This window comes from Salmo trutta, chromosome 12 (genome assembly GCF_901001165.1).
Source record: "Salmo trutta chromosome 12, fSalTru1.1, whole genome shotgun sequence".
In the NCBI taxonomy this organism is placed as follows: Eukaryota; Metazoa; Chordata; class Actinopteri; order Salmoniformes; family Salmonidae; genus Salmo; species Salmo trutta.
Window position 1 is genome coordinate 33,931,506 of NC_042968.1, and position 14,090 is coordinate 33,945,595.

The 14,090-nt window shown below is 41.6% G+C and overlaps 1 protein-coding gene and 1 long non-coding RNA gene across 2 annotated transcripts in view; one reads left to right on the top strand and one right to left on the bottom strand.

Annotated features, from left to right (window-relative positions):
• Positions 1 to 562: 562 nt before the first annotated feature.
• LOC115203407 (uncharacterized) lies at positions 563 to 5,330 on the bottom strand. Its single transcript, XR_003880160.1, has 3 exons — positions 5,108 to 5,330; positions 4,842 to 4,902; positions 563 to 630 (listed from the first exon to the last, which is right to left on the bottom strand). It is a non-coding gene; the product is annotated as an uncharacterized LOC115203407 (long non-coding RNA).
• Positions 5,331 to 5,927: 597 nt separating this feature from the next.
• The window catches only part of LOC115203406 (proprotein convertase subtilisin/kexin type 6), a gene marked incomplete in the record, with an annotated part of 83,914 nt that continues 75,751 nt past the window's right edge, over positions 5,928 to 14,090 (top strand). The window contains 3 exon segments of the mRNA XM_029768082.1: positions 5,928 to 6,446; positions 8,789 to 8,893; positions 12,984 to 13,109. Of these exon segments, the coding sequence (XP_029623942.1) occupies positions 6,210 to 6,446; positions 8,789 to 8,893; positions 12,984 to 13,109 (468 nt within the window).

Genomic DNA, 14,090 nt, shown 5'->3' on the forward strand with positions numbered 1-14,090 from the left:
TGAATGAGTCTGGACATTGTCCTCTGACCTCTCTCATTAACAAGTTGTTTTTGCCCACAGAACTGCCGCTCACTGAATGTGTTTTGTTTATCGCACCATTCTCTGTAAAGTCTAGAGACTGTAGTGCATAAAAATCCCAGGAGGGCAGCTGTTTCTGAGATGCTGGAATCACCATGTGTGGCATCAACAATCATACCAAGGGTCAAAGTTGCTTAGATTACGCACCTTGCCTGTTCTAATGTTTGGTCGAACAACATCTAAAGCTCTCTACTCTATATACTCTATATATTGAGTTGCAGGCAGCCACATGATTCGCTGTTCGAATGTAACCTTCCTTGATGAGCTAAATCAGGTCTGTAGAGCTGATGGCATGACCTATGTCATTGTGTGGGATAATGTCAGGTTCCACCATGCTCAAATGGTGCAAGCATGGTTTCAGGCCCATCCACAATTTACCACCCTGTACTTACCCCCATACTCTCCTTTCCTTAACCCGATTGAGGAATTTTTCTCCACATGGAGGTGGAAGGTATATGATAGGCGCCCTCACGAACAAGCCGCCCTTTTCCAGGCCATGGATGACGCATGCAATGACATCACGGCAGACCATGTGGGAGAAAGGAAGATGTGCTGAAGGAAGGAAAGACATAGATACATTAACTAGGGGAAGAGGAGATTAATATCTAACCAAGTAAAGATAACAAGGACGTTGGGGACCACGTAAGGGCCAGGCAGCCTAACTACAGAGCCATGGCAAAGTGCAGTCAGGTGAATGAACCTATGTTAAGTACACACGGCCTGGGTACACTTAGAAAAGTACATGAGAGAAGATAACAAGTTAAGTACATATGGCCCTGGTGCACTTAGAAAGAAACACACGTGAAAGGAAAACGGGACAAACAACCAAGATTAAGCATGCGATGCATGCATTATTTTTATATCCATGTGAGGAGAGTTTGGCCACCATTATGTTAGAAATAAGAGCAGATATGGGCGTTATCCTCAGATGTGGGCGTTATCCATAGGATTGAAAGATAATGGTGGCAGAAAGCACAAAGGGTTTTTCTTCATTTACATAAAGGATGGACCTATGTATTGTATGTGCATAAAAGCAGAGCTGGGGCCTGAGAAAGTCAGTTGTTCCGCGGACCAGCTCGGCTTTGATACTTTGTATTAAAGTCTATATTGAATTTACAAGTTCTTGTAAGAGTGTTACTTTTAAGACAATTTTCCACGACAACCAGTGTCAGGCCTGGATTCGCCATGCCCGAAGATTCTTCCCAAGATGTTTGTCTAATGAAAACATCCATTGTGATGTGGATGAGAACCTATGGCCAAATCCACAAGACAGGGTTGATGGAAATATAGAAGTACAGTAATCAATCCTTTGTTTTGCTTTTTACAGTAAGCCAGGTGAGGAACACTGCAGTTGATGTTTTACTGTAGTTTTTTCTTTTTTGTAGCTAATTATTTTTGCTTTGATTCAAAGAAACCTATGTTGTGATTTTATTGTATTTCATCAATAAATTTCAGATTTTGTTCAATGATTCCTCTGTGTCTGTAGTATTCTCTCTACTAGTCCTTTTACAGTGATGTATTTATGTGTAGTACCATAATGAAACATGTATCACATATTTTGTACTACAATATTTAATGATTGAATGAACAACTACACAGTGAAACTATCGGTATCTTGTGTGTGGGTGATCTAAATGAATGTTCCTATGGTATTTCCTGATAAATGATTTATTTGAACCAATGATTCTGCAAGTGCAAGGTTTCTTTAAAGATATGAATGCGCAATGCAATATTTTGAACATTGGACAGCCTGTGTTACAAGTGATGACCGTTTTCAGTTTTGTGTCTAGAGTTTTGAACCACAAGGTTCAGAAATGAGTGCCAAAGGGATTGTAAAAAACTGTAACAGACTATTGCTGACCCCATATAACACCGCTGACCCTAAATCCCATCCAAAACATATGAAAACAAGCTAATAAACATTTTACTGTCACTGTCAAAGGACATGTTTGTATACATGCATTTCGGACGTGTTTATTTCAGATTCTGTCGCCATTTCTGACCCAGAGGATTTTTACAACCGTTCAGGTCGGTGCCTTGCATGTTTATATCACCCATTTCTCAAGATAAGCACATCGTGTTTCAGGTATTGTCGCCATGCACCAGAGGCCATGGTCGAAAGACATGGCCATATTTCTAAACCAATGGCCAAAGCAACGACTTAGACCCAGTCTTTCCCGTCTCACTAGGTTAGTATATGAGTGTTGTACCCCTGAGAATTATAGTCCCATCCCACACACAGACGTTATTGGTACAGCAGTGAGAACAACCTAGATCACACCAGCCTTATACCTACAGAACCCTCCACTGAGGATAATACTACAAGTTAAACCATTGCAGCGTGATGTTTAGTCTGTTACATGTCACACCTAGCAATACAATGTTGTATTCCCCTTTTCAGGGTTCAACTCTTTATCCACAAGTATGTTAGGATTTTTCCCCTTGTAAATCTCCATGGTTATTCAGTGTTTTGCTGCTATAATGTTCTTGGATTATCAACAAAATAGATAAAGACCATTATGTTGTGACCGTTACTTTCCGAAGCCTATAAACCACTTGTGTTTGTGTTAGGAACTCAAAGCCATATCATGAAGCTTGGGAACTGAGACCACTGGTCCTTCATAAAAGTCCTGATTCTTTATGATTGTTGAAGGTATATTGTCCGTAGTTCCTGGAGGGTTTCGTAAACATTCACAGGAAGTGAATCTATTGCTACAGCTTCCACTCTGACAAAAACAGGGAAACACGTTTTATTCTCTTGATATTTGATAAAGTCTGTGACATCAGGTGTGAGAGAGGAAAGTGATTGGAGGCATCTGTCTCTGTATTTGTCTGTAATCAATGGACATACTCATAGAACAAGGTGATTGCATGACATGAAATGATACGCGCTTCAAATGTCTCAAAATAGATTTGGTTTGTTTGCTGTGAATTCACTTTTTTCACTTGTTTCGTAAAACAATTTAGATTTGTTATTACAATGTAGAAAATAACATGTTAACTTAAAAAACACAAAGTCAACAGAATACAATATTGTCCATTTGTTTGACTTGTTGCCTTTGTCTTCTGCTGAGGACACACGTTGAGAGAAACAGGGTCAGCCGAGTATAGCACTCCTAGAGCTGTTTTGGGTGTGAAGTGTCTTGCTCAAGGGCACAATGGCAGTGAATAGAATCTTAAACCAGCAGCCCCCCGGTTGCCAGGGCATCCTCCACTTTTCTCACAGCATCTTTCTGCCTATTGGTCCACCCCTATAAGTGGATTTCAAGAAGTTGCCTTTTTGGGCTCCTGCTGTTGGAGATATAACATTTCATTGAGGATGTAAACTTTTACTGGAGTTTCAGCTTTCTGCATTCCACACCCAGTTCTTTTGAAAAAGTTCTTATGTATGGCTATAACTAGCCATTAGGATACCAGCTCCTTCCACTACTCCTGCTGTGACATGTCCTCCTGCTAGTATTTCTGCAGGTGCCAAGGCACAAGCCACTCGTGCCTGCTCCCACTGCAGCGACTACAGACATTTTTACAGCCACTTTCTTTAATCTCATCCTCTCGGGTCTTTCTTTGAGCCTCCTGGTACATCAAATCAGATTGTATTCATCAGGTAGCCTAGTGGTTAAGCATATTGGGCCAGTAACTGAAAGGTTGCTGGTTTGAATCCTGAACTAACTAGGTGAAAATCTATCAATGTGCTCTTGTGTTGTTGTCTGTGTCACACTGCTTTGCTTTATCTTGGCCAGGTCGCAGTTGTAAATGAGAACTTGTTCTCAACTAGCCTACCTGGTTAAATAAATAAATAAAAACTTAAACTTAGTTGCTCTGGATAAGAGATCGGTAAAATGTACATGCCTTGTAAACAACAGGTGTAGACTAACAGTGAAATGCTTCCTTACGTGCCCTTCCCAACAATGCAGAGAGATATAAATAATAGCAAAGTAATAACATGTAGTAACAATAACAAATACACAATGAGTCATAGGAAATGATGGTGGAAACATTATGTACAAAAAATATATAAATCACACAAAATAGACCCGACTTATTGGTGTAGTGCTGTCGTCCATTCCTCTCCTCTTTCTTCCTTAGCAGCTCTGTCACCTGAGTCTGGCCATCTCTGGTTTTATTATTAATGACATGAGATCTATCATCACCATCTAAAGGAGAGTCAGAGGCTCCTTGCCCTCTTAAAGAAACACCTCCACTGGTTTTCCTTCCAGCTGATCCGCTCTAGTGAATATTACTATAGTGTAGTGTGAGGCCTCTTTTCCAAAGTTCTTCTGGATCCACTTCACTGCATCCAGTATCTCCGCTGTGTGTTTCCCAACGCCAATCACCAGAAGAAACGCATGGGGTTCTGGGACTGACAATTTGATCCAATTTCCTATGTCACTTTTCATTTCCTTTAATGACTGAGGTGTATCAGAGCCCCACGGTGTCGGTCACATGAACCTCCTTCTCATCCGCCTCTCCACTATGTTTCTGACACTGTGGTCACAGACTCTGTAGAGAAATACACTTGAAATGCCTCTCTCCCCAGGAGGGTGTTTCCAGTTGCCCTCTTCCCTGCTCCAGTCTCACCCACCAGAACAATCACCATCAGCTTATAAACGGAATCTGTTTATAGACACCCAATAAAACAGAACCCAATGCTGAATTTTCCTGTTGTGAATCAAGAATGGAAATGACCACAGCAACAGTTTTTTACTGTATGTCTAATATTCTGTACACACTGTAAAAGAGTAATGGTGAGGCATGTGACAAACCTCAACTTCCTCTTCATAAGTGGGAGGGATCATCTATGCTTCCACATGTGATGTTTGTGGTCTACAGGCACAGTGAGGAACAATCAAAACACTTAAAAAGTCTGAATGTCACATAAAAAAGTGAACATGTGATGTTGACAGGCCTGTTATGACAAGCACACCTGGTCCATCACTGTTAAAGTTTTAAACAATAATCAACAGCATCATCTTAGGGGGGTTAGGGGGGGCATGGTGAAGTGGGGACTGAAAAATAGTGATAGACTCACGGATGGCTGGAGGGAGGGAGTTCCAGAGTTTGGGTTTAGCCCCGGAGAAGTCCCTGTTGCTGAAGCTCTGGCCTCTTGGAGGATTTATCTCTAATAGATCTACAGTACCTGTGCAATGGGGTCTCACGATACATTTAGCGTACATAGTGAGATTTTCTATTGCCACATAGTTAGTAAAGTACCCCCCCCAGCAAACAGGGAACGTCCAAAGGACATTCGACAATGTTCCTATTAGGTCCCTTTTAGGGTTTCAGCGAGACGTTATCCCACTGACATTCTTAGAATGTTCTAAGAACATTAAAACATGACGTTTACCTCGGTACCATAAGGGGACATTCAGTACAGGTCCAAGTTTGGTCACAACAGAACCTTAACAGCATTCAGATTCAGTCAAAGCCAGAACAGTTAGTGGCAATCAGCAACAAATATTGTGATTCATTTAGGATGACTGCATCCTAAATCCCAAATGGCATCCTATTCCCAATATAGTGCATGTATATTTGGTCAAAGTAGAGCCCTATGTAGAGAATAGGGTGCCATTTGGGACGCAGGGAGGATTCACCCTCAGAGGTTTGGGAATGGAAATGTTCTGGTCTTCTATGATAACTACAGAGTGAGAACACATGGCCTTGGTAAAGATGTTAATAATGACTATTCTCATATCAGCATTGTAAATATCCCCCCAAAAATCTGGCTGCAATAATTGTTTTATGAGCTATTTTTCATTCAAATCCATTGTTCAGTAGCGCATTGACTCTTCCCGAGCGACGTGCTCCTATTATAGCGCAGGTTGGAGAGGCGTGGGCTACTACCGATCCCCTATGAGTGAGGCTTTGATGTTCGCACAGACGGGCTCTTTACCAGTGTGTTCCGCTGCTATAGGCTACGCATGAATGGCATTCGCTATTGGTGGCTGCGCGTACATATAGAGGAGCGCTAGCGCGGGATAAGGCTTGGCGCCTGAGGTTCATATTTTCAACTTTTTACGGAATGAAATATCAGTCAACCCGGCTGTAAATTTCACTCGGACATGATGGATTTATGACAAACAGCATGCCTTTTCTGATGGAGTTGGATTGACGATTGACTAATTTGAGCGTCCATGCGTGTTATATTTGTAGATATGTGTTTTATCCCTTATTCTAGAGCTGATGTTGTAGGACAAGTTTCGGACACCAAAATGTGTTTATTTTTTATTTTCATATTTTCAACTTTAGAAATATGTCAGTCGCTGGCCCCTCGGAACGTTTATACAAATCACTGGGCAGTGCGTATTGCAGGGGGACAAGAAGAAGCGGATAAGCTTGCTGCTAAATATGGTTATAATAATTATGGACAGGTAAGACCATTACCGTGTTTTTATTTTGTGCAGCCTGACCTGTTATGATTCACTCTTTCTGCTTTGCGGATCAATAGTCTAATGTTTTGTCGAGTTCAGCTGCTGAACTTCGATACAGTAGGCTGGCTTTTTGTCGATCTTAATGCAGAGACATTCATAGAGGAATCAAAGAAAAGTGACGTGTGCGATTATTATCCGTGTCTGGCAAGCACCTGAACCCCTGCGCCAAATGTACAGCTTTCCGAGTTCCAGAGCGATTTTCAGTTTTCAACACAAACGCACCAGCGCCACTGAAGTACATTCTGTTCAGGCCGTTGACTTATGGGCAATGGTCACGTTGCACTGTCCACATACAACGAGACTAAACATGACGCTGTAATTATACAATGTGTTGTAGACTACAGTAGGCTTGTGCACGATGATCAACACTGGAAATGGCACTGTGCCAAAAAAGAAAGTGCCCAAATTCCGTAATATTGGGTCATTTTCATTTCCCAAATTCGAAAAGGACTACATTCCAACTTGGTACACCATTGATGTTTTCACTTTAAGGATGTTATATATGACTGGAATGGGTTTACTTAATTATAATAGTGGATTTGTTCTGCTCTTGTTCTAGCCATAATAGCCTTTACAATCCTCCCCAGGGGGTAATGCATTGATTATCCAGATGATTTGGAAGAGGAGTGCACCACAGCATGGCTTCTGTTGCAGCCTTTTTATTGAAGTTGGCCACATGCTATAAACTGCAATAAATGATCATGTGGTGTTGACATTTTAGTCTGTCTCCCATTGGGATTCACCCCCTATGGAACTTCCTAACGGATCTTCATTTCAATGTATTGACAGGTGATAGATACTCTTGGAGAATTCATGCAGACTGTGAAGATGACACGCTTGTGGATGGGGGAGCTGAGTTTCTTACAATAAAAAGAAAGCAGTAGATATTCTATAGATTATTGACATGAATCTGAGGATAACAAGTCATTTAGGAGTAAGGACGTAGCCCACATAACTACTGTAGCCTAACAGTATGATACATTTATTCAGGGTATAAGGATGTACACTGTGTTTGCATGATTCAGAGAAGTGTGATATCTGAAATGAAAGTTTATTCAATGGACCTTTGACCTTTTATGTTGTGACATTTTATATCTGCAGCGTCTGTGTACACTCAGCTTGATATCTAAGCAATCATTCTAAATTCCTAAGAACTGACAGCCTTGGATGGAGATGGAGAGGGAAAGGCAGAGGGTGAGAAAGAGGGGAGAAATGGAGTGAGAACGACAGAGTGAGTGAAAGAGGGGAGAAATGGAGTGAGAACGACAGAGTGAGTGAAAGAGGGGAGAAATGGAGTGAGAACGACAGAGTGAGTGAAAGAGGGAAAGAGAGAGTTGAAATGAGTGGGGGAGACATATAGAGCAAGAGACAGAGAGAGAAAGAGGGTGAAAGGACAAATGAGTGAGAACAAGACAGAGGGAAAGAGGTGAAGGGAGGTAGCGAAAGGTTGAGAGAGAGCGAGAGAGAGAGAGTGTTGAAGAAGTCCTGGTTCAGATAATAACGCGGCTCAGTGCCAGAAGTGCACAAGTGCTCTGGGAATCCTGCCCGCATTTTTGGTGCAAAGTTTTTTTTCCCTATTTATTACTTCACCTGCTTTGGATTTGAAATTGTTATTTTCCTCTGAGTAAGCAACATTTGCAGAAAAAGTCCCTCTGTACAAATGTAGGATCTTAATTTGATCACCATGTTGTAGGAGAAAAAACATTGTTTATTTGAGGTTTAAAAAGGCTTCTGAAGTTTGTAATTTCCACTTTGAAAATTCAGACTCGATTTTCCCTTACAAAAATTGTATCAACCCTCTACAAAAATGTCCATGAATTATAATCCACATAATAATTAACATGTCCTGTTGCTGCAATGATTATTTTCCTGCTGTAGCAAACTGGCTAACATTAAGATCCTACATCTGTATGTGTTCACAAACTTCACATTGTTGGATACCGGTGCAAACATGTTCTTTCTCAAAACAATGTAGGTTGTTTGGTTTTAGGCACCATATTCCAAGTTAACCAATATCATGTGCTGTATATCGATTTGCATTGATGTACAGACAGTAACATACAATACAATTATATGTGTTCTTGATCACTTCACTGCATGCTCAATATCTCACTTTACTGTAGAATGCAGATTTAATCTGGCATTACCCTGTCTGCTGCCCACAACGATCATTTTTATGTATACTGTAAAGATTGCCGTGTATTTGCAGTGTATTTTCTTCTTTTTCTTCTTCTTCTTCTCGCTACAACCCTACTGTTTGTTTTCATGTTGTTGCTGTCCAGATCGGGAGTCTGGAGGACCATTACCATTTCCACCACAGCAGAGTGGTGCGCAGAGCAGCTTTCTCCACTAGGGGCGCTCACTCCTTCATCCAGATGGACCCGAAGGTGAGACGTCTGCTTGGTAGTTACTCAGTGTGAATCCTAACCTAGAATTTTCACATAGTGGTCTATTTTCGTCTGGCATTAAGGCGGCGCTAGTGTCAAACGCATTTTAGTTTGCAATTTCGTCATGTGAAAACTGGTGCATTTGCATTTTCCAGCCCTAACACCAGGTTCGGTAATTTACCTGTCAAACATCAGCACACTTGCGCTCAGATGGGAGGGGCTGGAAATATTTGAGGCGTGTCCTTAAAAACATGATCCAAAGTGCTAATTTCAGGCAGTACTGGTAGGGATATTTAAGACCAACGAAAAGCTGGTTTGGTTATGACATGAATATTGACAGCAGAAACACAGCCTATCCAGCCGTGCCGCACACTGCCCATATGAACATGGAACAAGAGTAGCCTGATGTGCTTTTGGAGTCTGAATACTTCCTATTTAGAAACATAAAAAATGTGTGTTTTTTCCCCATTTCGTTTTATTTGCTTAAAAACCAAGCATTGCCTCCTCTCAATTAAGGCTTTTTTTCTGCCCAAATCAATCGCAAAGTAGTCAAGACTGTCGATAAAGGGTTTGGCTCCTGAGACCGCTTGGAAATAAATCTTAATCACCAAAGCTTTATTAAAATGTAAAGTTTGAGAGGAGTTAAACAGTGAGCTGACATTCCCTTTTTATCTGTGCATTGTAGACAGGCCCACGTTATTTTAGCATGCAGGTCACGTTTTGGATGTGTGTAAAACCCTCCATAGTCTGTGTTGTTTTAATATTATATGTCCAAGGGAAGAAATGATGGTGCCTGTAAGTGTGACATAGCCTATTTAAAACAAGTTGTTTTGTTGTTTCATTCTCTTTTTAGGCCTTATCAATAATGAATTTAATCTTGCTTATTGACAATGTTTTGCATGTCCATGCTCAGCCATAATGCAATTTACTGTAGACCTAGTCCCTATATCAGTGTGAATTCTATTGAAGCCATGCAATTACTTAGAACAATGTGGACTGCAAATGGGTTCAAGTTAACCTATTTAGCAAAGATGGAATAGATAGGTGTACATGTTGTTATTTCGTATCTGTAAGCCATTTAACAAACTATAACGGACTACCATTGGCATTGGAGTTGATTCCAAGGCAATACATAAAATACCTTAAATACACAACTTGAAGCAACCACACGTTTAGCCATGGAGCACATTCTGATTGGCCAAGCCTTGACACACCCACAACTTGTTTATTCATCAAAACCCAGCCCTTTCCCGCCAAAGCCAGCAAGTCCACGGATAATTGTAATAGTGAAAATTGCCAAAATATTTCGGACACACGTCTGAACCTATAACGCTACCACTTGCTCTTAGATTTACCATTGTGTTAGGTTTGTTAAAATAGAGCCCATAGTCTCGCTTAGACATCAATACATTACTTAGTGAACAGTTATGATTCACTTCTAAGGTGAATGCTAGAAAGGATAAATGGTAGGAATAATACTTTGGTGGTTTCTTATATTTCTCCTATTTCACACATGTACTGGTCTAGTAATATGCATGTGTGAATTGGAAATGTGTTTTTTGCATATCCTAACTCCCCCTGAGACACCTTCGGAGAGCGGGGTCACGGCCAGGGTCTGTTATCACCAACAGCAACCAGGGAGCAACAGATGAGCAAGTACCAGAGGAGGCTGGTGGGAGGAGCTATAGGAGGAATCAATGCAACGGTATCACACACATCAAACATATGTAGTCCCGTGTGGCTCAGTTGGTAGAGCATGGTGTTTGCAACACCATGGTTGTGGGTTCGATTCCCATGAGCGACCAGTACGGAGAAAAAAAGAAAAAAAGTATGAAATGTATGCAATGACTACTGTAAGTCGCTCTGGATAAGAGCATCTGCTAAATGACTTAAATTTAAATATTGAAACCATGTGTTTGACTCTGTTCCAATTATTACAATGAGGTTGTCCTCCTATAGCTACTCCCACCAGCATCCACTGGCAAATACATAGTCACAACAGTATAATGTTAGTCACAAAAGATGAGCAAGTACATGAGCTTAGGGATAGTTCCCTCGAAATTCAAATGTACATGATTTTCCGCTTGGCTGTAGTTGATTCACTGACACAGCTGTTGATATTTGCTTCTGTAGCAGGAGCCTACTGGGGAATGCAAGCCTGTGACATCATCTGCTCTGCTACAGATTTTGACTAATGTCTCTGGGTTAGAAATGTGGCAGACAGATGAAATATTTAACGGTAAAGAGCAAAACTTCATATTTGAAGTGGAATTTCCCTTTAAAGTTGGAATCCTTAATGGTGAAAGTGCCACATCGGTTTCGCGTGTTACAACAACAAAGAAGTACCATCATTCAGGGGCAGTAGAACAGCACAATATGTATTGGTGTTTTTAGTGTTGACCACTGATCAACACACCTCACCTCTGTTTAGTCCACAAAACAGAACTAATAACAAAGTGCTCAGAGGCGCTGTTTCCCCTAATGCAGATTCCATCTTCTAAGATTAGGATCAAGGGTTGAACTAGTGTTACGGATACTGTAATGTTTAGGGGTTAAAATCCCATTTGTCGCCAGAAAGTGTTGTACCTCTGTTCTTCCGACCACTTCAGCCCAGCTGTTTTACAGACGCAGCCTGCACACAGAGTTGGGTCTTTAACATACCTAACATAGTGATAGTTGACAGACCATTTATCCACTCAAGTGTCTCTCTCTCTCTCTCTCTGCATGCCCAGATCTCTTCATTTACTCTGTCTGGATGAAACATAAGCAGAGAGACGTACACAAACACACACACACACACACACACACACACACACACACACACACACACACACACACACACACACACACACACACACACACACACACACACACACACACACACACACACACACTATCAGGGAACAAGAGAAGGCAATCCAATCAAAATCCTATCAGAACCTCAAGACAGATACACTTGGATAGATACATAGATACATGTACCCATCACCCGTATCACATCAGGCCCATCAGGTATTACTGGAGGCCTCCTTCCACCCTCCACTTCTAGCCTACAGGCAGCTTTAAGAATAAAAGTGCAGCTGTTTGGGGAGCCTCTCCTCTGGACTTCTCCCTGAGATTATCTCACTCAGACAGGCAGGATCTCAAGAGTAATAAAAGCCAAAGCCCAAAGTCTGGAGCTCCTCGACAGAGCTCATCCTGATCATATCACGCTCTAAGCCCTGTGTGTTTAAATGAAAGGTTGGGGCTGATGCCTAGAAACCAATTTTACCTCTGTCAGGCCTCTGATTTGCTGCCCCCCCCCAGCCTGTATGATTTCACCACCAACCACCAACCACTGTCACAACATAATTTATCAAGAAGAGAACTCTAAACACGGCATCTATATGGTTTCTGGGCCTCTCACCACAACCACTGGTCAGACCTACTACAGTAGGCTATATACAGTAGTTAATAAGATAGGACAGGTTTCCCGGACACAAAGTAAACCTAGTCCTGGACTTTAAAGCTATTTCAATTGATATTCTCCATTGAGCATACTTTTAAGTCTATGGCCAGGCTTAATCTGTGTCTGGGAAACGGGCCCATTGTGTACAATTAACTCCTAATATGCAATGGTTTGAGACTGCTATGAAGGCATGCACTGAATCGGAGCATGCAGACACCACATGCAATTAAAACACGTCTTTGAATTGGGACTGCACTGCACGTAAACGCAGTGTGTACGTATGCAAGGTGCTTTGTGAATTTGCATTTGAATGTGTTTATCACATGGATTAAGAAAAGATAGGATGGCTCCCAAATGCCCCCTGTTTCCTATGTAGTGCAATACTTTTGACAAGAGCCCTATGTGCCTTGGTTAAAAGTAGTGCACTACATAGTGAACAGGGTGCCATTTGGGACAGATACATAGTCATTCATTCCAATTTGCAAATCGACAAACATGTGTTTGTTTGTTAATGTGTGTAAAACTTCACCAGTGATTTCCATTCCCATATCCATCCTTGGGAGTCGCTTAAGCAAGCCACAATGTCCCTGTGGTCTCTCTACTGTGCGTGTGTGCACGCGTGTGTGTGTGATGTCTTTCTAGGTTGACTGGGTTCAACAGCAGCTAGTGAAGCAGAGAGTAAAGAGATACATCAAAAGCGACACCCGAAGCCCTGACCCCAACTTCGTCCACTTCAACGACCCCAAATGGTCCAACATGTGGTATATTGTAAGTACACTACATATCTACCATCTATCCTCACTGGAGTCATATATGTAGTAGTACTTGAAATAATTGAATCAAGGAATAAATAATTAGCTGAAATGAAAATCAGGGTCATATTCATTAGGGAACGAAATGGAAACCTTTAATCGGCCCTGGTCAAAAGTAGTGCATTATCTAGGGAATGGAGTGCCATTTTGGACGGGCCCCAACAAGTGCCCTCACTTCCCCTTGACACCATCGATCCCCCTGTTTAAGGTGCACCACTATTCCCTGAACATGTTTTTGTCACCACACGAGTCTAATACAAACTGCCTTAAGCTAATGCATCTCTGCGGCTACGGTCCGGGCGTCTTTTAGTAATTAAACCAGGTTGACGATAAGAGCTTTGGGTAGGAACTCAAGTGTGAAATTGTCCAGAGCCTGCAGTTCTGTTGTCTACTCGGGAGAAGTGTCCAAACTTCTCAGGGCTCAGGGTAAATCTGGGGTTAGGATGGATTAGATGCTATAGAGGCGATGGATGTGGGTAAAATGATTCACTACCTGAATGCACTACATGGCAGGAATGTAACTGTTGTTTATGCTGGGGATGGGCCTCCGCTTTGGCATTCTGTGGGAGAAGACATTTTTAAACAGACAGATGGCCTATAATGGTTTCTCTCCCACAGAGCTTACGTTGTATATCTCTTTATCCTATATCTCATGCCAGAGTCTGTTGGTGCGAGTGTTTAACATGCATACTAAAAATAGGAGTCAAGGGGCAGAATCCTAATACTCTTTAAGAAACGTGGGCTGGGTAAATGTAGGGGAAGTGCTGTGTTGTCATACTGAGTTTGGATCCAGAACTGGTTCTCTCAAATACTTTGAGCATTTGATAGATTAAGCCTGCCTGGAATGCCAGATGGGCAGGGTTTACACTTTTCGGACTATTCTGTTCCATTGTGCCAGACACGCTAAATCAAGCGCTGCTAAAGTATTTGAAAGAAA